Genomic DNA, 27,777 nt, shown 5'->3' on the forward strand with positions numbered 1-27,777 from the left:
AACTGCATGCCCAAGGAGGCAAACACAACTTATATCTTCCTCATCCCAAAAAGTCCAAATGCCAACTCGGTCAGAAATTTTAGGCCCATTGGGCTATGTAATTTTAGCTACAAACTCATCACCAAAATCATCGTCAGTGGGATCAAGCCTTATTTAGACCAACTCATTGGTCCTAACCAGGCAAGCTTCCTAATTAACAGACGAGCTGCAGACAATGCAATTATTGTCCAAGAATACATAAGCCACTTTAGAAAAATAAGGGGGAAAGAAAGCCAGCATGATTCTGAAAATAGACCTAGAAAAGGCTTTCGACAGGCTGGAATGGTCCTTCATCTTCCCTTGTACTTCAACTTCCCTACCAATCTCACTGAACTCATCATGCCATGCATTTCCACCTCCACGATCTCCATCCTTATTAATGGAAAGCCATCACCCTCATTTGAACCCTCTAGAGGCATACGACAGGGGGATCTCCTTTCACCCTACCTGTTTATTCTTTGCATGGAAAAACTTTCTAGAATTGTTGACAAAGTTGTGCTCCAAAAGCAGTGGGACACCATAAAAATCACCACCAGTGGACCCAAAATCTCTCATCTATTCTTTGCAAACGACCTAACTCTGTTTGCCCAAGCCAACAAAAAAAAATTGCATTACCATTCTCCAAGGTCTGAACCAATTTGGCTACGCTTCCGGCCAGAAAATTCTCAAAAAATTATAGTACCAGCTGTGCTAAAAAATGTTGCGACATCCTTAACATGAAAAGAGGCAATTCCTTCGGGAAATATCTTGGATTCCCTATCCTTGATAGCAAATCAACCCATGCTGACTTTCAATACATTATAGATAACATGAATAATAAGTTAGCGGGTTGGAAGACCCACATGCTTAACATGATGGGCAGAACTGTTCTGGCCAAATCTACCTTAAATAGCATGCCCACTTATGTAATGCAATTCATCAAGCTTCCACAAAAGACCTTGGAATCTATAAACCGAATCCAAAGGAACTTTGTTTGGGGAAGTAAGTAAGATAAAAAAAAGATTCATCTTTTAAGCTGGGACATTCTTGTTACTAGTAAGCTCAATGGAGGCCTTGGACTTCAAAAGGCTGAATACAGAAATAGAGTTATGCATGCAAGCCTAGCTTAGCGACTATTAAAACCCCCCAACAAATTATGGTCTAAAGTCCTCACCACCAAGTACCATAGCCTTGAACAGAACAACCAGACACACCCTTTGGTTTCTACAACCTGGAGGAATGTCAAGAGTGGCTGGAAAGAATGCAGAAAGGCCTTGCATAGTCCGTTCATCAAGGGAACAATGCCAAGTTCATAACTGATACTTGGTTTCCCAACACTGACCCAATCAGACACAAAATTCATGGTCCTTTGAATACTGAGGAACTAAACCTTGCTGTCATAGATATGGTTACCAATGAGAGCTGGGATTTGTCGTGGCTATCTTTTGAACTACATGACCATATCAAGCAAACTTTCATTCACTCCAAACCCCCTTCTTTTGACCAACAGGAATGACCATCCCTATTGGAAAATCACAAATGATGGTAAGTTTACCACTTCCAGTGCTTATGAGGCCATTGCTCATGCCACAGAGAATTCTTACCATGGAGACGTTAGTTGCTTTCGGGAAATCTGGAAAGTGAACGTTCCTAATAAAATTAAAACTTTCCTATGGCTGCTTGTTCATGGTAGACTTCCCACCAATGTGTACCTCAACAGAATAGAGATAGATATGGACCCCCAATGCCATTACTGTAATATGGAACTGGAAATTCTTAACCACATTTTTTTTCAATGCTCTAAAGCCATTAACTTCTGGGAAAGCGTTCAGCAAATTGGTGGAATTAATCCCCTCACCTTTCTCAATAACTTGGATAATGTCTCTTGGTTAAATACTTGGAAGGATATCAAGAATAAATCCTTCAACGACTACATCACCTGGGGTAACCTAATCCCGCAGTGCATATGGACAATTTGGCTAAGTAGAAATGATAATCAATTCAATAACAATCGAGAGAGCATTAGCACGGAAATACCCATCAGCCATGCTATTGAATACTCGCTACTCATTCAAAAGAATAGAACCCGCTCCAAAAATAGTGTCATCATTCAAACAAGATAGGAGCCTCCTGCTTATCATGCGTTTAAGCTTAACACTGACGAAGCGTGTAACAGTAGCGAAGGCAAGTCAGGCTTGGGAGGCGTGATAAGAGACCATAAGGGGAACTGGGTTTTGGGTTTTTATGAAACGATAGCACAAGTCAATCCCCTCCATGCTGAAATCCTTGCGTTAAGAAGAGGGTTACTTATTGCTGTACAAAATAACATTAACCCTCTTGAGGTTAATGTTGATGCCATTGAAGTTATACATTCCCTAAACAACTCAGAATCTCATTATCATAATGTTTTGTATAAATGCAGGTCATTGCTAAAGGAAACCTAAGCTGTAGCGTCTATCCACACGTTTAGACAACAAACCAAGTGGCAGATACACTGGCAAAAATAGCAACTACTGCAGATCTTTGTGATAACCCTCATGTACTGTCTTCCCCTCCCCCTAGTGTTGCAACTATTTTGATGAAAGACAAACAGGGTATTACTTATGGGAGAACTATTCCCAGTAATTATATTAGCCTAGTATACCGGGATGTGGGTACTAACTATAACAACAACTGAAACTTTAGTAATATAATCTATCCTTATCACAAAAAAAAAAGTTACCATTGAAGGACAAAATGAGTAATCCTTGAAATTCTTTTAAGTAGAAAAAAACATATACATCTAGACAGATAGACTAACAAAGAAAAATAGGATTTTTTTTTTTGGTTTCCCATCCGGTGTTCGGTGCCCGCATTAGAGCCCCAACTAATCCGAATCGCGCATTGCGGGGCCCATTAAGGTGGCAGCGCTCCCAATAGAGTTTTCTCCACACCCAGGGTCGAACCCTCGACTTCTGATTAAGGGTGAAGCAGCCCCATCCACTGCACCACAACCCCATGTTAGTAGAAAAATAGGATATCGATAACACAACGGATAACAATATCACATGTATATTATTAAGCTACCCGTTTTCAGACAATATCTTTAGAGACCATTTTGACTTGAAAATTAACCACAATCATTAAATATTGTTATTTTTGTAAATGTTGTAAAACCATATTGTGTGCACAAATCATCTTTTCCAAAAGAGAGATATCCTGCAAAACTAATAAACACAATTTCAGATCTTGGATTGATTATTTGCAACACCTAGAGTTTCTTAGAAACACGACTAAATATCATTTCTCAATTAGAAGTTGTCAGACAACTAGCATTGACATGTTCATTCAAGTTCACAGTTTGAAAAGGCATAAACTCCGGCATATCCAGAGCCACATGTAGAAGACAAAGTAGAGCGCGGAAGAATATGTTACAAAGGAAACAAAGGGCTGGAGGGTTAAAACTTCAGACAAAACAAGCTGCTTTTTCTACTGATATGGAGATCACTATTTCAGGTTCCCATGTCCTCTTAACACATTTCAGGATCATATAGTAAGAGACAGTAACGGGCAACTCACTGGTAACTAGTTAGCAAAAGATGGAAAATAATGGGAATCCCTCCCAAAACAGAAAGCACTTAGTGAGTACAAACTAAATGTAGAGATGTCCGGTGGAATTTGCAATATCTTAATAAAAGAAACAAAGATTCGTACATCTCTTTTGACAAAACTGACATGAAGAATTTCTTATGATAGTCTAAATCCTCAAAGTTCATCTGGTAAATCCCAAATTGATCGAGTAAGCCATGCTAACTGTTCAGACCCAAACAAAATAGCAATGTGCTTGAATCATCTATTGAGATCCTTGCACTAGGTTAATTTTCAATGTAGTTTCTTTTCTGGCCTGAGCAGGAGTTGCACTGAAGAAAAAAAAGTTAATCCTTAAAACACAAAGACAATAAAATAATCTTGAGTTATCCAAGACTTTAACATTCTAATCCAGTTTCTCGTATCTGGTTCTTTCACAGCCATCAAGGAATCCCTCTTTGGGTAAATCTTATTTGAAGCACAGGTTCCAACAATCGTAGGCACTTGTATGGTCTTTGCTTCATCTAAAGCTCAAGACAAATGACCTGTTACAGCTGAAAGGAAATCAAATCTTTAAGTCAATTTTGATGCATTATGTTCCAAATGAACAAAAGACACGCTTCCTGTTTTGCATTATTCATTTGCAAGAAGGTAGCCGCTGATAAGGATTACCGTAAATTTTTTTTTTTCAGAAACCAGTAACTTTAAGATTACCGAAAATATTATAGGGGCTATGTGACGAATCTTCTGTGCTTCCACATTCAGATATAAAATTTTAAAAATAAAACTGTTAGCTGTCATTCATGTGCTGAAAGGATTTTTATCAAACGGAAAGAAACTTTTTATTCTCAACTGTTAGTTAATGTTCATGCGCTAGAAAAAATTCTTATTATACGTGAAATTCCCAAAAATCTTACGCACAGAAATGTGATAAGCTCCCTTTGCGGGTATGCTTTAGTTATGCTTTGCAGTAACTCTTTTAGTCTGGAGTAGTCTGAATTCTCAGCAATCTACATCTTCCTTCCTTCCTTTTTTTTTCCGGGGTTTGCACTCATGTCACTAGCAGCTGACTTTCAAAGAGTAGATTTCTAACTGATGACTAAATCTACTAGCCAATGCTAGGACGTCTAAGAAACTACTGATTGAATGAGAACTCATCCAGACACCGAAGCAAACAAACTTTTTGAAATACCTAAACTACAGTGAATCAGGAAAAAAAATATAGTTCAGTCCACTTGAAACATCATGTGTTTGCATTACATGATGCATAAACTAATTAGAATATTCTTTATGAAACTCAATCAAATAGGTATTGCCAGAAAAGGTCATTTGATACACAATTTGCTTCTGTTTTGGTGTAGGGCAGGGCAGTGCAGCTGAGATTCTACTAAAGAGACAATCAATCAACCAAGCGATGCATGAAACTGCAAATTCACCCATATAATCTTAGCATGAAAGGGAACACCAGCCAGCTGATAGAAGGAGAAATCCTCCAGTATCCTCCAGTACATTATCAATGATGCCACAAGTTTTGTAAAGAGACAAACATTAAATGCCACTTGGACAATTAAATAGATGCTAAATGAGAAGTTAACAAATTTAGATTTGTCTAAACGACCTGGACTAATGCTATAACCATATGCAGATTTAAAACTTGAATACCTTGAAATTAAGGAACGCTGAACAAATTTTCATTTGTCTAAATGACCTGGACAAATGCTTTAAGCATATGCAGATTTAAAACTTGCACAACTTGAAATTAAGGAACATTCAAAAGAGATGAATATCATACCAAGTTGTCAAATGCTTCATTGTTGAGAAACCCATTGCATCAGTGTTCATAAGACCCCTCAAAGGAACTTAATGACTTTATAATGCATTCATACACCGTAATCCCTTCCAAATAAACAGTATCCTTGAGGAACTGCCAGGAGAACAAATGATTGGCATCAGAGAAACAAGTGATGACTGATTTTTCATAGATAGAAGCAGTGACAAACCTCATTGTGGTCATGAAGTAAGATGGGGGTATTCTTCATGGGAGAGAAACCAAAGACAGGAATTCCCAACGATCTCATGAATCGAGCATCAGTAGTCGAAGCTAACATTTCAGGCTTGGAGAGTTTGCCACCAGCTCGAGTAACAGCTTGATTGAACACGGACCACCAAGGGTTAGAATCAGAAACAAGTGTCATCAGAGGACGTCCCCTGTTGTCTCTTAGGAATCCTTTCTCAACTATCTGCCACATTTACAAGAAGCCTGAGAATCAGAAGACCAAAAGTACACCTTGACCTTTTCTTCTTTTCTAAAAAAAAAAAAAGACCTTTTCTTCTTTAGGAAAACAACTGACATATTGAACCCAAATGTGGACTTCTTAAAAATTGGTGATTTAAATATAAAGAGTGAGAATGGGGAAAAACATCTACCTAACAATGAAACCAACAATTACTTAAATTAGAATGATGTCTCTACTTGAAATTAACTTATATACGCTCTATCTAAATTTGTTCCCCCAATAAAGTTTGTTTTGAATAAATAGAGTTATCCAGCGGAGTGATTGCGGAGGATTCATATTGGGGCATAGCTGATTGATTGACCGATAGATAAAGAGAGTTGTCCCCATATTGTGAAAACTTCCTAAAAAGAAATTTCTTTCATTACACTATCCGGCACTTTTTTATATAACTGACCAAAAAAGTATAACAGAAGCCACTTTAAGGAGGGAATTCCAGGCATCGAACAGCTTCAGAAATACAAGATAACACCATTGGAGCTAAATGTGTACTCTTAAGCTCGTACTTCTTTCTAGATTCCAGCCAAACCAATCCTAGTTTGTGAATTCCAACCAAACCTTTCTTATCGACTTCTCTGATCCTTACTCTTCTCAAAACTCTCTTCCCACAGAAGCTACACTTCCCTTATCATCTTTAAGTCCGAATTGGTAGAAACCAAGTTTCAAAATTGATCATATAGAAGCGATTACTACAGTTGTTGCCATGTGACCAGGAGATTACGGCTTCAAATCTTGGAAACAGCCTCTGGAAACAATGCAAGGTAAGGCTGCGTACAATACACTCTTGTGGTGAGGCCCTTCCCCAGACCCTGCGCTTAGTGTGAGCTTTAGTGTACCAGGCTGCCCTTTTTATTAGCGATTACTATAATTTTGAAGTGTCCTCAACTTAAAACTAGTGTAAAATAGCCGGAACGGAAAGCCTTCTTAGTTGGAGAAAGAGTATATGAAATCATTGGGAAAAGGGAGAGCCATCCACGCCAGTGTTCAGGAATGTGCTCGCATTGTCGTATAATGCGATGATACGAGCCCCTCTTGCAGCGTGTGGCTGATCCGAGCGCATCATGTTGATTTTATTTTTAGGGTCAATTTTAAGTTAACAAAGAGTCACTTTGTGTTGATTTTATATTTAGGGTCAATTTGAATTTAAAAAAAAAAAGAAAGAGTCTACTGTGACTACCACTGCTGCAATTTTCTAACGTTAACTTTGAAGTCCACTGCTGTGATTTCTCCTTCTTCACTGTGCGAATACCACTACTGCACCTTCTTCTTCTTCACTGCTTCACTTCAATGATGCGCTCGCATCGCTTCACGCTTCGCGCAATGCGTGATGCCGGAGCTTTGTCGCTTTTCTCCACATCACGTTTCCTAGAACACTGACCCACGCCTTTTGAATGAACCGAGAGAAGGAAATCTTTATCATAGTATTTTTTGGGTCTGCAAAAGTATTGATGAAGACATCTGAAGAACCAGGGAGATCTACGTCACAAAGGGAGCAAATAGGAACAACAATATATTACATCATCCCACAAACTAAAACGAATCATGAGAATTCAATAGAAAAACAGTATTAGAAGGGAGTAGGACAAGATTGATCACAGTCAAACTCTGGTGGCAGGATAGTGCAAACAACAACAACAACAACAACAACAACAACAACAAACCTAGTGTATTTCCACATAGTGGGGTCGGGGGAGGGTAAGATGTACACAGTCCATACCACTACCTCCGAAGAAGTAGCAAGGCTGTTTCCGATAGATTCCCGGCTCAAGACACGAGATAATAACCAAATCCGTAATAAAGCACGGAACAAGATGAGATGACATAAATACGCCACCCATAATGAATAATAAACAAATAATAGTAAACAAATTCGTAATAAAGCATGCAACAAGGTGGCATAACAAGAATAATACACCCACCAAGTAAAGCCCTACCCCAACGACCCTAAACTGGCACTAGCCTTCTATCCTAATTCGCGTCCTCCAAATCTTCCTATCTAGGGTCATATCCTCAGTGAGCTATAACTGCTCATGTCCTGCATAATTACCTCTCTCCAGTATTTCTTCGGCCTACCCCTACCCCGCCTGAAGCCATCCAACGCAAGCCTTTCAAACCTACAAACCGGGGCGTCCGTGCCCCTCCTCATCACGTGCTCGAACCATGTCAATCGAACTTCCCGCATCTTGTCCTCCACCGAAGCCACTCCAACTTTTTCCCGAATAGTCTCATTCTGAACTCTATCACCCCTAGTAAGCCCACACATCCAACGCAACATCCGCATTTCCGCCAACTTTAATTTTTGAATGTGAGAATTTTTGACTGGCCAACCCTCCGCTCCATACAACATGGCCGGACGGACTGCCACCCTATAGAATTTGCCTTTAAGCTTGGGCGGCACCTTTTTATCACACAACACCCCCGAGGCGAGCTTCCACTTCATCCATCCCGCCCCAATACGGTGGGAGACATCCTTGTCAATCTCACCGTTTCCCTGAATCAACGACCCGAGATACTTGCAAACAAATTGATGAAATTCAATGCAAAGGAATTTCTTCTCCAACTGTAACCTTCCCCTATAATCCCATCAAAATCTAGTTCATTGTCTGATTCATGCCATTTAAGATTAATATTTACATATCATATTACCTCTTTCTTTTTCTACCTAATCACTCCAGATATTAGGCACAGATAGCCACTTGGGAGATGGCGGGAAACAGGTATGTGAAAACTTCAGCATATAGAACCCCTTTTACAAAGTGATAAAGCAGTCTCTAATATAAAACTAGTGGCAGAAGGCTCCAATTAGATGGAGCTAGAACATAGAACAATAGGCACAATCAAATAGGAACATCTACGAGACGAGAGTTTCTCTCGTCTGCTCAAGTTTGGACTGAAAACAGTTGAATGACGTTAAGCTTCACTTGGTTAGTGCTATCCAACCGCCTCTTACTACACTTAGTAACAGATCTATCCCTCCACCTCATATTATGTTAGCACAACCCATTCTGTTTCGCTGAACGTACATCTTTTTCTATTTAAGTCATTGGACCATGCCAAGAACTCGCTGGAGAGTATGCTCTACAGATGCTCAGAGACAGTGGCCTTAAGTTGTGGTTTCCTGACTGACAATACATCTTGATTCTTTATCTTTTTTCTTTTTTCATTTGATGGCTCTGCCCTTCGGCTCTTCTGCTTCTTTACCACTAGCTTCTGAATTGCTCGCCAGTCAATTTTTTTGCTTTTGTTGTTTGGACTGTTGTGCTTGCCAGCTGTGATATTCTTTCTAGCAATAGATTTTCTTAGCGAGGGTTCTTGTCCACTCGGCTTCAGTGATTCCGAGTTGCTATCCTTGGAGAAGATGACACCATCTTGTTGCATATTGAAGATATAACGTAAACAAAAACAAAAGGGTTCTATACCTTAAGATTTTAGATGAGATGGTCACACACTTTAACATGATATCAGAAAAGGCAGAGAAACCGAGTTCGAGTCTCATTGCCACACATTATCAAAAAATATTCCATGTGCTTGCTCTATGAAAAAGAGTCAGTCTCGCATGTGAGGGGACATGTTGAAGATGGCCACACACTTTAACACGATAGCAAAGAAGACAAAGGTCATGGGATCGAATCTCACTACCACCTATTATCAAAAAGAATTTCCACATGTCATACAAGTACGATCACGTAGATGGATTTATGAGAGCGCGTGTTGGACCCAAAACTTGGTGTGTGCAATTGAAGCGCAAAATAGGACCTAAATGCACACCAAAACAGTCCACTACATACACTAAAGGGCCAAAATAGTCCACTACATACACTAGAGCGTTGCCCCTTCACTAAGGGGCCTTTTGGTCATTTTACCTATTATTAGTAATACATTATAAATAGAATAATGTAGGGTTTCATTCATTATTTTTTGTTGAATATTGAAAGTTGTAACACTTGAAACACTCTCTCTTGAGAGAAAGGCCCCTATGTCCGAAACCATGTAATTAGGCAACATTGAGTGTGGATTCACTCGTGTTGGATTCAAGCTTGGAAACGTTGGAGGCTTGGGAGATCGAGGTCCCTCTTGTGCCAACGTAAAAGATAGGTGAATTGTTGTGAGTAGTGTTAAGGGTCCAAGAGTGGAATATGTTCCTAGGTTCTTAAGATTATTCCTTCATGTAGTCTATCTATCTATCCTTTTGTTTATTGTAATCTTGTAACCATTGTGTGTCTTGTTTGTGGAACCTGTGAGTTGTTGTTATAATATTGTTATTGTTCTTCGTGTTCTTCATCTTGAGTTGATAATATTAGTTTGTGGTGGCTGTTTTAGGGTTGAAACACACCCTTATATCTCATTCTTGTTGTCGTTGTAGTGAATCCGAGTGTGGTCTCCAATTGGTCCTCGGATCTTTAAGATTAGTGGACTGTTTTGGGGTGTGTTTTGTGTTCCCGTGTTTTATCTTGTATCATTTGGTATCAGAGCATGGCTTGATCTTGTTCCCACAAGATCAATCTTGGGCTTGTAAACTTGAAAAAAAAATTGAAAAAAACTGAAAATTCCAGAAAAAGTGCAATCTGTCGTGTTGTGTTCTTGGCCGAGAATTGTGTTCTTGTTGTGCCTTGGCCGAGATTTTTGTTTGTCTTGAGTGCTTCTAGTGTTAGTTTTGTTCTTCACTAACATTTTGAGTTCATATCTAAGTTTGAGCTTTGATGTGTTGTTGTGAACAAAGACTTGGCCGATTGTAGTTGAACAATTGTTGTGGCGGACTATTTTGACCGTGTGGTTTCTCCTTGATGTTCTAAGCTTGACCACGTGATATTGTTGTTAATTGGTGGCTAAAGAACATTTTTTGAGTTGTAGTAGTCTTGGTTGTGAGTTGAAAACATTGTTGTTGAGGATTTTGGAGTTGGCCTTTGGAATTGTTGTTGGTTGTTCTTGGAATTGTTGTTGTTGTTCTTGGTGAAGTTGTTATTATTCTTGATGTTCATAACCACCTTCATATATTGTTGAAAATAAAGTGAACATTAGATCTTTAAAGGTGAAGCTTTGTTAGTCTTGAAAGACTTACCATCACTCACAAACTAGTCAATCACATCGCAACAACTTTCCATGATTCAAGAGTCCATGTTTTAAGAAGTACAAAAGAAAGTCAAAGTCTTGAAACTTGAATTTGAAAAAAGCTCCAAGACTTGTTTGAATTTCCCTCCTTAAACAAATTCCACCAATTCCTAAATTGTAAATTGGCCAAAGGACTTGAAATTGGACAAAAAAAATTGTTAGAAACTGCAACTAATACGTGGCTGCCACGTCATCATTGTTACTGTTCACGCAACAATTTTGGCTCAAATTTTTGATTTTTTAGTTTCGTTTGTTGGTTTGAACATTAATTAACAAGCTAGTAATCTCCTACTAGATTGTAAGTTAGTTGTAGAGTCAGTTTGTTCGTGTTAGCTTTTGTTATATGCTTTTGTAGTTTTAGAATCGTTGTTAGTTCATTGACTCAAGTCCTACAAGGTTTCGCTTGAGTTTCAGACAAAAATCTATTCCGGGCAAGAGTAGACTCGACCCTCAATCACTCGCGGAGTACAAGCCGGCTTTCAAAACTTGTGAAACCAAGTGTGAGGTATACACCGAGAGTGAGAGTGTGGTGAGGCATTTTTTGAGCTAACAAGTTTGTTTGTTTGTTTTGTTGTTCGTTGTTGTCTTTTCTTTTAGGTACCATGGCTGCCAATAATCTCGATGCCATATTTGATCGCATCAATGACAATATTAAAGATATGAAATGGCACATTGAAAGGCTACACCAATTGGTATCCACACTTATCCCAACAAATTCAAAACCTATTGTCCAAACACCATATGATGAGAGCGTCCCAAAGGAAGAAGTGGGCTGCCATGACCCGCACCAAGGTGACGACCGTAGCTTATGTGAGCTACGAGGTAAAAACACTATCTCCTACACTCTTATAAGTTTAAAATGTTATGATGTGGCTAGTAGTGGCCAATTGGAGGTAGTTGCGGATTTACCTAGAGTAGAGATGTTTGAGTTTCCCTATGGTGATACTCTTAGTGATGTTAGGTCACGTGAGGACCAAGCTCTTGTTGTAAGTACGCAAGCACTAGTTGATCCTTTAGATGACGAAATTGATTCTTGTAAGAATGATTTATATCCATCTAGTGCTAGCACTGATAGCTTGAACAAGGTTCCATTACCAATTGACAAGAGTATCTTTGTGAAAACCAAGGTGAGTCTACGTTGGTATACGGGTTACCAACTAGTGAGGTAGTGCAAAATGATCAATCGGGTGAAGATGACCTTGATTTGTTTGAAAGTATAGGAAACCCGAATTGTGATTGTACTTGTGAAAATGTTTTTGGTCCTAACCCCTTGGCTGCCCGTGATGGTGTGAAGCTAAGCGCGGGTTACCCTTTTGAAATGGAGTATGACCGAAACCCATGCCAATGGCTACTTCTCCCATTTGACCCCGGCGCCATCTTAGAGTATGGTAGGAGCAGTCTCGGCCTTTGTTCTTTATTTCTTCAGTATGATCTCTTTGCTGCCCATGATAGTTTAAGTTTATGTAGGGACTACTCTCTTGAAAGAGAAAGTGTTGCATGCCTAGAAATGCTATCTACTCCTTCTTCGCGTGTTTCCTATGTTGAGCATACTAATGATGATGAACTTGAAATTAGTAAATACTTACACGAGGATATCTTAGTTGGAGTTTACTTGTGTGACACCTTTCTCTACCCTTTTTGTGCTTATGATATATTCCAGAGTGATATAGAGGGTATGCCTAATTTTGAGGACGGCACCATAGGGGAAAGTAGGAGTGTCCGAGACGTAAGCCCTTGGTTACGACTACCATTTGATCCCAGTGCCAACTTAGGATGGGAAAGGATTATTCTCGGCTTAGGCTCATTTTGTTTTGATGTTTATCCGAGCCACTTCCTTTGTAACATTTGTACTAGTGTTTCCATGTTTAATACAAAGGACCCGTCGATATACTTCAAATTTGTTTCCCCTCGGTATGGCATGTTGATGTGTTTATTTTGCTAACCCTAACCCTCATGTCATGAGGAGGTGTGCTTGTTCGACTTCTCTTGATTTTGCAAGGTATGGATTCGAGGTCAAATCCTTTTCAAGAAGGGGAGGATGATACAAGTACGATCACGTAGATGGACTTATGAGAGTGCGTGTTCGACCCGAGACTTGGTGTGTCCAATTGAAGTGCAAAATAGGACCTAAATGCACACCAAAACAGTCCACTACATATACTAGAAGCGCCAAAACAATCCACTACATACACTAGAGGGGTGCCTCTTCACTAAAGGGCCTTTAAATAGAATAATGTAGGGTTTCATTCATTAGTTTTGGTTGAATATTGAAAGTTGTCACACTTGAAACACTCTCTTTTGTGAGAAAGGCCCCTATAGCCGAAACCTTGTAACTAGGCAACATTGAGTGTGGATTCACTTGTGTTGGATTCAAGATTGGAAACGTTGGAGGCTTGGGAGATCGAGGTCCCTCTTGTGCCAACATAAGAGATAGGTGAATTGTTGTGAGTAATGTTAAGGGTCCAAGAGTGGAATATGTTCTTGGGTTCTTAAGATTATTCCTTCATGTAGTCTATCTACCTATCCTTTTGTTCATTGTAATCTTGTAACCGTTGTGTGTCTTGTTTGTGGAACCCGTGAGTTGTTGTTATAATATTGTTATTGTTCTTCGTGTTCTTCATCTTGTGTTGATAATATTAGTTTGTGGTGGCTGTTTTGGGGTTGAAACACACCCTTATATCTCGTTCTTGCTGTCGTTGTAGTGAATCCGAGTGTGGTCTCTAATCGGTCCTCAGATCCTTAAGATTAGTGGACTGTTTTGGGGTGTGTTTTGTGTTCCTGCGGTTTGTCTTGTAACATGCTTGCCTCGACGGAAAAGAAATAGGTCCGCACGTGAGAGGGCATGTTGAAGACATAATATTAAGTAAATTAAAGTGTGTTTTCCTAGCGATTTAAACTTTTTAATGAGATGGTTACATACTTGAACACTCAAGACTTGGGAGCAGTATCAGTAATTGCCACCATATTGGCAGATAATGGCAAGAAAGAATCAACATAAGTCACCATATCTTTGATGATACTCATGTTAGATAGCACAAACATGTCATTGTTGGCTTTCTAGATAACATTATCAAAGATGACCCAGTTGATAGAAGTATGATTATAAGAGTTGTGTTACTTGCAACACTGCTCGTTGTTCAACTCTTTGGTTGATGGAAGTTTTGTATGCTTCCAGAAGTTTGATCTGTTTATCGCTAGGGAACTGGTCAAGTATCGATTAGAAGTATCAAAGAGGTAGCTTTTTTTCCCCTCAATCTTCACCAACTCCTTATCTTTTGACACCATGAGGGCGGGACAAAAAAAACAGGTTTTTCCCGGATGATTTCGATTGCATGAACCTACACAAACTACAACCAGTCAGAAGATCTAGGTTCAGTTTCAGTTGGTCCATGTGATAAACACTGAACATTAGATGAGGTCTTGAGGACCATTTCGTCTTATGCTATGAGCATTTCTTTGAACCAAGGATGCATGTTGACCACAGAGATACTGACATACTGAGCTTCGAGCTCACTGTCCTATTGACGACTTAATCATACGAGTCGTATGGTGTGGGTACAGGTGAGGTGACCCTAGTTGTTAGGTGTCCAATGGGTGGTGGTTGGGTTTTCGGTCTTGGTAACGACTTGGTGGTATGAGTCGTTAGTGGCGGTGACGAGTCGTTTGGATGATCCTTCAACAAATCAGTAACTTAGTGACTTGACTTGGCTCTGAGTACGAGTGGCTCACTAAGAGCCGTGAGATAGGTTACGAGTGGTAGGGTTGAGTCGTATCTTGTCCAGTGGTCAATCCCTTGGGTTCTGTCTTGGATATGACCTGACCATACGAGTCTTATGGTCAGGTCATGAGTTGGATAATGGAGTCGTATGGTGGACAGTGTATGAGTGTCCAACTCACTGACTTGGTGACGACTCAAGGGTACGAGTCGTATGGTCAGGTCATGAATTGGATAATGGAGTCGTATGGTGGACAGTGTATGGGCGTCCAACTCACTGTCTTGGTGACGACTCAAGGGTACAAGTCGTTTGTTATGGTCACGAGTCAAGGGTCGACTCGTAACCACTTGCGGTCTTTTTACAGTTTTAAGCTGGGGGCACTTTAGACATTTCTCACTTAAACCCCTTAAGACCCCACGTCCCTATAACACTTTTTGGCCATTCATTCCACACTTTACAAGATTAAACATCCTCTTTACTCCCTCAAAATCCTCTCAAGCAAAATTGGCTAGGGTTTCTCCAAAGTGGTCATCTAAGGGATTAAGGATCAATTTATCTTTGTGAATCTTTGTAATTCAGTCATGTGACTTTTCTCTCATTGTTAGTCTACTAAAAACACATGTTTAAAGCATTGTTCATGAATCATTAATGGTGGTTTTGAAATCAAGGTTGAGGGGTTTGAATGCATATCATTGAATATTATTTTCTATGGTTTAAATTGTGATTATGCATGTTTTAATTATGGTTTTGCACATGTGGATGCATGGGAATGGTGATTTAATGAAGGGGTCATCGTTAAACCCCCACAATTAGATGAGTTTAGCTTTGATAATGGCATGCCCTCAACCTGGTTGTGAAATTGACAATGAATATGATTTAGTCACATACTACTCTTGGAGTTTTTGCATTGCATAAATGGTAAATAGAACATGAATTGGTTTTGGCTGGTTTCATATGGTTTTGGAAAGGCCTTAGTGGCCATGGTTTGATTATTAATGGTTTTGGTTTAATTGAAAATGGTAGAGTCTAATTTGGTTCAATGGATTATATGGCAAAAGGCAATAGACCTGCAAGCTCTAATTTTTGTATGGCGATACCAACGATTAATTAAAAGACTCCTTAATAAATGGTTGGGAATGTGTAAACGATTTTAATATAGGCTTAAAGGGGGTTTGTGTAGCAAAGTCATGGAAGGTGGGGTCCCGAGGGGACCGACACTGGAAACTCATGTTTGCCGATGTGAGAGTGGTCTTGGTGACCGTGTGCACAATGTCACACTTTATATCATAGGAATGTACTAGTCATCCCAGGTTTCCTCCGATCGTACGGCTAACACGCACTGGGGCCCTTTCAGCAGGGGAGATGAACCCATATAGCTCGTGGGTGCCTTTAGGACGGCAAAAGCTACATAGTCCAGGTTAAGGATTTAAATACATTATAAACCTTGTTCCCTATATATATATACACACACATATCTATGTGATTGCATATAGTTATTAATTTGGTTTTGAAATGATGGCATTATCTTAGCTTTATCTCTGAGTTACATGCTAGCATTCACTCCGCTAACCATCTTCGGGCGTTGTATCTCCACGCGATGTGGGAACCGGCCATACTACTATTTCTCCTACTCAGTGACTTGAATTCGGGGACAGTTTGAGTCAGATTGAAGTGGTGATCTTTCATACTCCGGAAGACCCCATTTCATTCTGTGGATTTTTTTTCATTATTGTTATTTCTTTAGTCTTGGTTTTGGCTATGCTCAGGGGCATGTCCCGACCGGATGTTTGATTTTGGTTAGAGGCTTTGTCGGACTACTATGGGCATGTGCGGTATCAGTATTTGTCAGCATTGGTATTGGTATTGTATTGGCATTGGTATTGGTTGGATATTTGGTTATGGCTATAGACTTACTTTATTGTCTTTAGTTTGTTATTGCTTTATTTTGTTAAATGTTCGGAATTCATCCGACATGGGGTAGTTAACGATGGGGTATTGGGGGTGGTCTCTGGTTCTCGTTGGACTTGAGATACCCGACACTACTAGGCCCCGGTTCGGGTCGTGTCAGATTGGTATCAGAGCCTTAGGTTCACCGTCAATTGGGAGTCTACAAAGCCATGTCGAGTAGTCTCTTTTAAGGGTTTTTAGCACGCCACACTCATAAGGGAGAGGCTATGAGGCATTAAGGAATGTTTTTCTTTCTTGTGTTCTGTTTTCAAGCTATAGAGTCTAAGGTCCTGAAATCTTCTCTAATACTCGTTTGTTCGCTTTTCAGATCATGCCTCCCAGATGATCTGAAGTTCACGAAAACTTCTTTGTCCTACCCGAGGACAATGTTGATGGGACACGTCCTACTTATGGGGTCTAGACTCGGTCTAGGGGTAGGGGTCCAGATCCTGATTGTCCTCCCTCCTACCGTTCCACCGGTCCCCTCCAGCCCTTCTCGAGCTCCTCAGGCTGATGTAACGAATGCTGAGTTTCGTCAGTCTAATCATATGTTGACTCAGTTGGTAGCTTCCCAGGCTGAGCGTGGTGCTTCTGTTACTCCATCTTTTGAGGCCATAAGGGTTGGCCAGTTTATGAGGTTGAATCCTCCAACCTTTACAGGATGAGATGAAAAAGATCTTCCGTGTTATGCATGCCACTAACGTAGAGGGTGTGGAACTTGTTGCCTCAACTGAAAGATGTGGCCTATTAATGGTACGAGGAATGGGACCAGTCAAGGGGTGACGATGCTAAGTTAGCCCTGTGGGATGATTTCTCTAGTGCTTTTCTGGAACACTTCTTTCCTCAGGAGTTGAGAGAGGCAAAAACGGAAGAGTTTGTTAACTTGAAACAAGGCAAGATGTCAGTCAAAGAGTATGCTTTGAAGTTTCACCAATTATCTCGGTATGCCCCGGAGTTGGTTTCTAGCATGAGGGCTAGAATGAGAAAGTTTGCTTCCGGATTGTCCCGAGACTTGATTTTGGAGAGTAAAACTGCCTTGTTGAACAAGGACATGGATATCTCCAGGTTGGTTGTGTACATGCAACAGGTTGAGAAAGAGAAGAAGCAAACGGAGATAGGGGAAAAACAGAGCAAGAAGTTTAGATTTTCTCAGTAGGGTGGTGGCCAATAACAGTGTGACAGGGATGGTGGGAAGTGGTCCAAGAAGAAATTGGGCAATTCTGGGTCTTACTCGACGGCTAGTGCTCCCTACGCAAAGCCGTCTAGTGACCGGCATTTTTATGGTGGCGACAATTATAAGGCACAAGGTTCCCAATCTCAACCTAGTGAGGCCCAGTCAGCTCCATCCTATCCTCGCTGTAGATTTTGTGGTCGATTGCATCGGAGTTATTATGATGAAGGAAAGTACAAGTGCTTTAACTGTGGTCAGCCAGGACATATGGTTAAAAGCTATCCTGTTAGTAAGGTTGTATCTGGGGTAAACAAGGTTCCATTGCCTCTTCTTCAGCTTCAACACCAAAGGGTGCACCATCTGGCTCCGACACTGGTCGGAACCAACTCTATGCTCTCACTACCCGTCAAGATTCCGAGGCATCACCTGATGTCGTTACTGGTAGATTGAAACTTTTTTCCCGTGATGTGTGTTGTTTACTTGATCCGAGGACCACTCTTTCTTATGTGACCCCATTTGTGGTTGTGCATTTTGGCTGTGATCCCGAGTGTATTTCGAACCCTTTTTCTATTTCTACCCCGGTGGGTGACTCTGTGGTTGCCAGGAGAGTATATAGGGGTTGTGTGGTATCTATGGGCCGTCAGGAGACTTTGGTGGATCTGTTTGAATTATACATGGTTGATTTCGATGTCATATTGGGGATGCATTGGTTGCACCCGTGCTATGCGTCTCTAGACTGTCGGACCCGTAGGTCGTCTTTAAATTTCCTAATGAGCCAGTTATTGAGTGGAAGGATGGTTCCCTAGCTCCTAAGTGGAGATTCATGTCATATCTTAGAGCCCGGAGGTTAATTTCAAATAGGGTGTCTCTATCATCTGGTTCGGGTTAAAGATTCTAACTCGGAGGGTCTTTCTTTACATTCCGTTCCGGTGGTGAATGAAATTCTAGAGGTCTTCCCTGATGACCTTCCTGGTGTTCCTCCCGATAGGGAGATTGATTTTGGGATAGATCTCGTTCCAGACACTTATCATATTTCTATTCCACCATATAAAATAGCTTCGGCTGAGTTAAAGGAGCTTGAAAAGCAACTAAAGGATCTTTTAGACAAGGGTTTCATCCGTCCTTAGTGTGTCTCCACAGGGTGCACTGGTTTTATTCGTGCATAAGAAGAATGGTTCCCTTAGGATGTGTATTGATTACTGGCAACCGAATAAGGTAACGGTAAAGAATAAATACCCTCTTCTAAAGATAGGTGATTTGTTTGATCAGCTTCAAGGTGCTAAGTTTTTCTCCAAGATTGATCTTCAGTCCGAGTATCATCAGCCAAAGATTAGGGAGGTGGATATCCCTAAGATTGCTTTCCGTACCCGGTATGGGCATTTTGAGTTTCTGGTTATGTCTTTTGGATTGACCAATGTCCCAATAGCATTCATGGACTTGATGAATAGAGTCTTTCATCAATTTCTGGATTTGTTCGTCATTGTGTTCATAGACGATATTATGGTGTACTCTAAGAGCGAGGTGGATCATGCCGATCACCTCCGCACTGTGTTACAAACCTTGAAAGAGCAGCAGTTGTATGCCAAATTTTCGAAATATGAATTCTGATTGAACGCCATCACTTTTCTAGGTCATGTCATATCTAATGAAGGGATCATGATGGATCCGCAGAAAGTCGTCGCGGTTAAGAAGTGGCCTAGACCTTCGACTCCAACCGATATTTGGAGCTTTTTGGGTTTACCAAGTTACTATAAGAGATTTGTGGAAAAATTTTCGACTGCAGCTGCCCCGTTGACTAAGTTGACTCAAAAAAAAAGGTAAAGTTCTCATGGTCAGATGGGTGTAAGGGTAGTTTCGAGAAGTTGAAGGATAAGATGACTTCGACACCGGTCTTGACTTTGCTGGAAGGCACAGATGGTTTTGTGGTCTATTGTGATGTGTCCCGAGTGGGGCTTGGTTGTGTGTTGATGCAGCATGGCAAGGTGATAGATTAAGCCTATGGACAGTTGAAGGTACATGAGAAGAATTATCCGATTCATGACATGGAGCTACTCTCTGTGATGTTTGCATTGAAAATCTGGCATCACTATTTGTATTAAGTGCATGTGGATATCTTTTCAGATTATAAGAGCCTACAGTATGTGTTTACCCAAAAAGAGCTTAACCTCAAGCAAAGGAGATGGCTTGAGCTACTTAAGGATTATGACATGAGTTTTCACTACCATCCAGGTAAAGATAATGTAGTTGTTGATGCTCTTAGCAGTTATCCAAAAGAAGTCTAGCTCATGTGGATGCGGGAAAACGAGAATTGGTGAAAGATGTTCACCATTTGGCTAACCTTGGAGTTTGCCACTTGGACTTTGAGGATGGTGGTGTGTTTGTGCAGGAGGTGGCGAAGTCGTCCCTGGGTGCTGAGGTGAAGGAAGCAAGTGTTAGATCGTATCTTGATGAGGATCAAGGGTGATGTAGGTGGGCAGAATGTAATGGCTTTTGAGGTTAGTGGCGATGGTACCTTGCGGTACCAAGGGAGATTGTGCGTTCCAGATGTGGCTGGATTGCGAGAGAGGATCTTGGCTAAGGCGCATGAGTCGCATTACGCTATTCATCCTATTTCAACAAAGATGTATCACGACCTTAAGGAGATGTATTAAACAATATGAAGCGGGATGTGGCTAGTTTTGTGGCTAAGTGCATGGTGTGTCAACAAGTGAAAGTTAAGCACATGAGGTTCGGAGGGTTATATCAAGAGATTAGGTTTCCAGTGGGAAGTGATCAATATGGAATTCATTACCGATCTTCCCCGATCTCGGAATCAGTTCGATTCGATTTGGGTCATTGTGGATAGGATGACAAAGTTCGCTCACTTCTTGCCAGTAAGGACTAATTTTTTCGATAGAGGATTATACAAGGTTGTACCTAGAAGAGATTGTGAAGTTGCATAGGGTACCTGTTTCTAATATTCTTGGATCGTGGTACACACTTTTCATTGCACTTTTGGCGGTCGTTTCAGAAAGGTTTAGGGACCAAGATGAGTCTTAGTACTGCTTTCCACCCGCAGTCGGATAGGCAAGCAGAAAGGACTATTCAAACATTGGAAGATATGTTTCGTGCTTGCGTGATTGACTATGGTGGTAGTTGGGTTGAGCATTTGCCTCTTATAGAGTATGCATATAATAATAGCTACCACTCTAGCATTGCGATGACTCCATTTGAGGCCTTGTATAGTAGGAGGTGTAGGTCTCCTATTGGGTGGTTCGAGGTTGGTGAGGAGGAAATGTTTGGTCCGGATTTGGTTCACCAAGCCATGGAGAAGGTGAAGGTGATTCGAGATAGGTTTAAAGCTGCCCAAAGTCGCCAGAAGTCCTATGCGGATGTGAGGCGTAGGAAGTTAGAGTTTAAGGTTGGGGATAAGTTGTTCTTGAAGGTGCCTCCCATGAACGAAGTGATGGGTTTGGGAAGAAGGAGAAGCTTAGTCCCTAATATGTTGGTCCGTACTTAGTTCTGAGAAGGGTTGGCAATGTTGCGTATGAGTTGGAGTTGCCTTCTAGTTTGAGCTCCATTCATCCGGTGTTCCATATTTCTATGTTGAGAAGTGTGTAGGTGATCCGTCGCAAATTGTGCCTATCAAGGATATTAGTAATTCGGATTCCCTGTCTTATGAGGAGGTCCCTGTTGAAATCTTGGATCGGCAGGTTCGTCGATTGTGGACCAAGGACGTAGCTTCGGTAAAGGTTCTATAGAGGAACCACAAGGTGGAAGAGGCTACAGAGGAAGCTGAAGAGGAAATGAAGTCCAAATATCCATTCCTATTTCCCGTTCCGGAAAATCGTGTTTGAGCTATGCATTGTTATTACCATCTTTGTTTTTTGTCTTTGTTGAAAGTAGATTGTAAATTCCTAGGTAATCTGTTTTCTGTCTTAAAGGTAACAGTAGAGATGTTTGGGGGTTTAATCGTGCTAGCCAATGCCTTACCTATCATTCAAGGACGAATGATCTAAGTGGGAAAGAATTGAAACACCCTGGGTTTTGGTCTTGGAATTTTCCTGAGCTTTGAGCTCACTGTCCTGTTGATGACTTAACTATATGAGTCATATGGTGTGGGTACGGGTCAAGTAACCCTAGTCGTTAGGTGTCCAGTGGGTGGTGGGTGGGTTTTCGATCTTGGTAATGACTTGGTGGTATGAGTCGTTAGTGGTGGTGATGAGTCGTTGGACGATCCTTCATCAAATCAGTAACTTAGTGACTTGACTTGGCTTTGAGTACGAGTGGCTCACTAAGAGCAGCTGTGAGGATAGTTACGAGTGGTAGGGTTGAGTCGTATATTGTCCAGTGTTCAATCCCTTGGGTTCTGTCTTGGATACAACTAGACCATATGAATCATATGATCAGGTCACGAGTTGGATTATGGAGTCATATGGTGTACAGTGTACTGGTGTCTTGGTGCGACCCATGGATATGAGTCGTATGTTGTGGTCACGAGTCAAGGGGTTGACTCGTAACCACCGTGGTCTTTTTATAGTTTTAAGTTGGGGCACTTTAGACATTTCTCACTTAAAACCCTTAAGACCTCACGTCCCTATAACACTTTTTGGTCATTCATTCCACAGTTTACAACATTAAACATGCTCTTTACTCTCTCAAAATCCTCTCAAGCAAAATTGGCTAGGGTTTCTCCAAAGTGGTCATCTATGGGCTTAAGGATCAATTTCTCTCCGTGAATCTTTGTAATTCAGGCATGTGACTTTTCCCTTATTGTTAGTTTACTAAAAGCACATGTTTAAAGCATTGTTCATGAATCATTAATGGTGGTTTTGAAATCAAGGTTGAGGGGTTTGAATGCAATCATTGAATATTGTCTTCTATGGTTTAAATTGTGATTATGCATGTTTTAATTATGGTTTTGCATGTATGGGTGCATTGGAATGGTGATTTAATGAAGGGGTCATGGTTGAACCCCCATAATTTGATGAGTTTGGCTTTGATAATGACATTCCCTCTACATGTTTATGAAATTGACAATGAATATGATTTAGTCACATAGTTTAACTATTCTTGGAGTTTTTGCATTGCCTAAATGGTAAATGGAACATGAATTAGTTTTGGTTGGTTTCATATGGTTTTGGAAAGGCCTTGGTGGCCATGATTTGATTATAAATGGTTTTGGTTTAATTGAAAACGGTCGAGTCTAATTTGGTTCAATGAATTATATGACATAAGGTAATAGACTTGCAAGCTCTAATTTTGGTATGACGATACCAACGGTTAATGCTTAATTGTAAGACTCCTTGGTAAATGGTTGGGAATGTGTAAAGGATTTTAATATGGGCTTAAAGGGATTGTGTAGCAAAGGCGTGGAAGGTGGAGGTCCCGGGGGGATCGACGCTGGAACCTCATGTTTGCTGATGTGAAGGTGGTCTTGGTGACCGTGTGCACGATGTCACACTTTATATCATAGGGATGTACTAGTCATCCCAGGTTTTTCTCCGGTCATGCGGCTAACAGGCACTGGGGCCCTTTCAGCAGAGGAGTTGAACCCATATAGCTCGTGGGTGCCTTTAGGACGGCAAAAGCTACACAGTCTAGGTTAAGGATTTAAATGCATGCCAAAACTTGTTCCCTATCCCGGCACGATATATATATATACACAGACAAACACACACACACACATATCTATGTGATTGCATATGGTTATTGATTTGGTTTTGAAATGATGGCATTATCTTATCTTTATCCCTGGGTTACATGCTATTGTTCACTCCGCTAACCATCTTTAGGCGTTGTATCTCCACACGATGAAGGAACCGGACATACTACTATTCTTCCTGCTCAATGACTTGGATTCGGGGACAGCTTTGAGTCAGATTGAAGTGGTGAGCTTCCATACTCCGAAAGACCCCATTTCATGCTATGGACTTCTTTTCATTATTGTTATTTCTTTGGTCTTGGACTCTTGGTTTTGGCTATGGTCGGGGGCATGTCCCGACCGGATGTTCTTTGATTTTGGTTAGAAGCTTTGTCAGACTACTATGGGCATGGGCAGTGTCGGTATTAGTGTCCGTATTGGTATTGCTATTGGGATTGGTATTGGTTGGATATTTGGTTGTGGCTGTTTAGTTATGGCTATAGACTTACTTTATTGTCTTTAGTTTATTATTGTTTTATCTTGTTATATGTTTGGAATTCATCTGACATGGGGTGTAAGGTGGGTAACGGTGGGGTATTAGGGGTGGTCTTCGGTCCTGATTGGACTTGAGATACCTGGTACGACTAGGCCCTGGTTCGGGTCGTGTCAATATTTATTCGGACCAACAACAGGTTTTGCAGCGAAAGGTGGGCAAGAGTCCCACTCTACTCTGCTATGTGATTTTCCAGCAAAAGCTCGCTCCCAGGTACAGATGGTGTTGTACACCTGGTGGGACCCAATAGTCCTTGAAGCTTTTACTTCTTTAGGATGCAATTTCACTTGGTTCATAAACTTGAAGTTGTGCAAGAACCTGGGAAAAGATTGTAACTCATGGTTCTAGCAAGTCAGACAGATAAAACTGCAAGATTGACCAGACTGGCATCAATTCCTTCAGTTGAATCTGTTAAAATAGGAGTAGGAACAGGAATAACATATAGAATCCTACACATAAAAAGATTGTAATGTAGTGTCCAATTTGGAAAAGGATTGGAATGTTAGTGTCTATAAATAGTCTCGTGAAAGAATGTACATACACAATTCAATAATATTCTTCTTCTTTATTTCTCACAGAATCAACACGTCTTGGCTTCTTGATGAAAGACTTTTTGATTTCACCTCCTACGTTAATAACCACACCGTTCATAAAGGAGTAAATTGATATGGGGACATAATGCACCATTTCGCCAACATGTTGGTAAAGTAGAAATTCATAGTGCAAAGTGAGGTCCACTTTGCTCGAGAGTAGGACCACAAGGCAACAAGACAACAAGAGAAACACTCCTTGGCCAATTTCAGTTACCAGCCTGTCCAAGACCTACCAAGGTTACAGTTCGGCATGAGTTCTCCTTACAACACGAAAACTTCAATGCCCAGGAGAGTAGAAGATTCCATCAAATCTCATAGCTTAGATGGAAAATTAAGCACGGCCAGCTCCTACTGACAATGCATTTTATCCAGAGATGATTACACAATGCCACAATAACCTTCAGTATAAGCATGTCAACATGGCTAAGAGGCTTACGATTTCAACAAGTAATTTTTGGCTTTCCTGTAACCTTCTCTTTTCAAATCCACAAGTCAGAGGATAGTGAATTCTGCACCAGAAACCTATTTGCTGATAACACCACTTTACAATTAACAGTGATCCAAAATTCCTGTATACCGATGATATACCTAGAAATTCTCTAAAACAGTTCCGGAAAGCTAATAAGTGCACCATCATTCTAATCTGAAGGCATTTGAACTATGGCTGGAAACAATTGATATTACTTCAAAATCACAGGTATGCTAACTATGTATTACAAGAAAGGTTAGAAAGAGATTTCTCTATGGATCTTCAGAAAAATCATACAGCAATAGTGGAACGATAAGCTAAGGTCTGCAAAATTACAACGATACGCATAACGCAGAGCAACTATTCACCTCATATGTCATGTTCCTCCAAGATGGTGCCCATTGTTCTTCAATTATCTTCCTCATAAGTTGGGGATCAGTTGTTGGCGGCATCCTAATATCAAATCCTGCCTCAGCTTCAGAGGGTTGCATGTTCATCACAAATCCCTATGCAAGAAAATTAGGAGGCCTTCATAAATCATAAGGCACAATTGAAGACAACGATAAGCACAACATAGACTACAAGGAAACAAGCTCATTACACCATAAGCCAATGTTACCTAATATAGTAGAAAGCTGTTAACAGGAGCGGGTTCATGATTCGTTACCTAACCTAAAAAGTTAATTCCCAATTGGCAGGTCTCTGACATGATTTGAATTGATTAACAGGCACGTGGGTTGATTGAAAGTCATGTGAGCAGAGGTGACGCTTCATCACTCTCTATCAATATGAACAAAGGGAAATGCAAAGGGAGGGAGTGAAGAATCAATAGGAAAATCTTATTTTCTCTCAATCTACCTCTCTACATCTTCTTCATCGTCTATTCTCTTCTTTCTTATCTTCTTCTTGTTACCTTCATTCTACCATTATAGGTCATTGGAACTCATGGTTATGGAGCTATTCTTTTGTTAATTCAATTGTAACCTTTCAGTTGAATCAATAAAGAGTTCCATCCCAGTCCAAATCCTTCTTCTTTATAGTATTTCATTGCATCTTTACAAGCAAATTACAGTTTCTTTAGATCATAGCTCAATATACTTTAAGAACCTTGGGGCATAAACACTTTTAACTTTTTAGGCTAAAGAAAATTTGAAAGACCAATCAGCTAGAAAGTATTATTGGTATCACATATTTCTCGAGTTGAACTAACTAATGGTAAAGCTGCTGTGATGTCACCAGGAGGTTACGGGTTGAAGGCTGCATACAATAGACCCTTGTAGTCCAGCCCTTCCCCTTCCTGGATCCGGCACATAGCGGGAGCTATAATGCACCGGGCTGCCCTTCTTGCCCTTTATATTTATCAAGTTAAATAGAAAAGAGAAACAATATATTTAAAAAACCTGAATTACTACAGTACCATCTCCCAGGTTACAGTAGGTTCCTGTTATAAATCTAGTCAAGGTAGAGGACCCATGTGACAATATGTCAAATTACATTTGGAACCCCAGAAATTCCATTAGGGTGAAGCTCAGAGTTATGTTATTTTCTTTTTGTTAGCTATTTAGTAATAGCACTCTGGAATCTCCCTTTTCTATTCTCTTTTTGTTCTTTGTTACCGAAATTGATGAACAATCTGATTATTAGTTGCTTTTATTGATCAATACAACAGTTAGTTTGTTACAGGCTCCGTTCAACAGAATCAACTACTGCTGGACGAGAAATACTCTTAACTTAAAAGAGTGAGATCAATTGAAAACTCACTGTTGGGGAAGGAGTTCCAGCCTTGAGAAACACTGGGTTCACCGAAATGACCTCAGAATTAGCAGCCAGTCCAGCCTTAACTATATCAAACTTAGACTCCCTAAACTTTGTAATAACTTCAATACTCTTCATCAAATTCTCCATAGCAGTATTATCATACAATTTAGAGCCATGTCCAGGCGTTCCAACAGCCTTAATCACCATATGCCAAGGTGTCCTATCCGCATAGAACACTCTAAACTCATCATTAGTCGAAGCCTGCCCTTCATCCATCATAAACCCAACATTTAACTCTTCAAATTCTTTCAACTCCACAAACTTCTCCATCCCATCAAACCCGCCAACCTCTTCATCAGGCACATACACAACATGAACATTTCTCAAAGGTACAAAATCAGGATCAGAGCTTTGAATCACTTTGATTGCTTCCAAATACTGCATGCCTATGCACTTATCATCCTGCGCTCCACGTGCAAAGATTTTTCCATCGGAAGTCATGTGAGCAGAAAAAGGCGGGTGGGTCCATTTGTCAGGCTCGGCAGGGACGGAATCAAGATGGGAGTTGAAGAGAATGGAGGGAAGTGAAGGGTTTGAACCTGGCCAGGTTAACAGGAGGAGGGGGTTAGTAGGGGTGAGGTGGATGACTTTGGAGTGGAGATTTGGGATTGAATTGGCGAAGTTGGTGAGATAGTTGATGGCAGGAGTGTAGTTTGGGTTAGGATGGGCAGTGTTGATTCTAAGGTATTGTTGGAAACGGGAAATGGGAGTGTCTGATTCGTTGTTTGATTCGGAGAGTGAGAATGAGAAGAGGAGGAAGAAGAGGATTGGGAGACGTTGGAGGTGATTGAACATAGTGAAGAGCCCCTCCAGAGAGTGTTGCCGGAACTGTTTCACAGGAGAGCTTTCGTGGATTGGTTTGTTTTGGGTAAGTTAAGGGTTTGTTTGGAAAGCCAATC

At 40.6% G+C, this 27,777-nt stretch overlaps 1 protein-coding gene across 4 annotated transcripts; it reads right to left on the reverse strand.

The window, feature by feature from the left end:
- Window positions 1-2,724: 2,724 nt before the first annotated feature.
- On the reverse strand, window positions 2,725-27,777 carry LOC107868075 (aminoacylase-1). Of its 4 annotated transcripts, none has more exons than XM_016714647.2 (5): window positions 26,822-27,765; window positions 25,429-25,566; window positions 5,586-5,825; window positions 5,378-5,509; window positions 2,725-3,000 (listed from the first exon to the last, which is right to left on the reverse strand). In XM_016714647.2, the coding sequence occupies exons 1-4, from the start codon at window positions 27,671-27,673 to the stop codon at window positions 5,417-5,419; spliced, it is 1,323 nt and encodes a 440-aa protein (XP_016570133.1). In that variant the 5' UTR covers window positions 27,674-27,765; the 3' UTR covers window positions 2,725-3,000; window positions 5,378-5,416. The 4 variants fall into 4 exon arrangements, with proteins under 4 accessions (XP_016570133.1, XP_016570130.1, XP_016570132.1 ...); XM_016714644.2 differs by lacking the exon at window positions 2,725-3,000 and adding an exon at window positions 3,665-4,139 and having other exon boundaries at window positions 26,822-27,777; XM_016714646.2 differs by lacking the exon at window positions 2,725-3,000 and adding an exon at window positions 3,665-4,130.

Source organism: Capsicum annuum, chromosome 4 (assembly GCF_002878395.1).
Source record: "Capsicum annuum cultivar UCD-10X-F1 chromosome 4, UCD10Xv1.1, whole genome shotgun sequence".
Taxonomy (NCBI): Eukaryota; Viridiplantae; Streptophyta; class Magnoliopsida; order Solanales; family Solanaceae; genus Capsicum; species Capsicum annuum.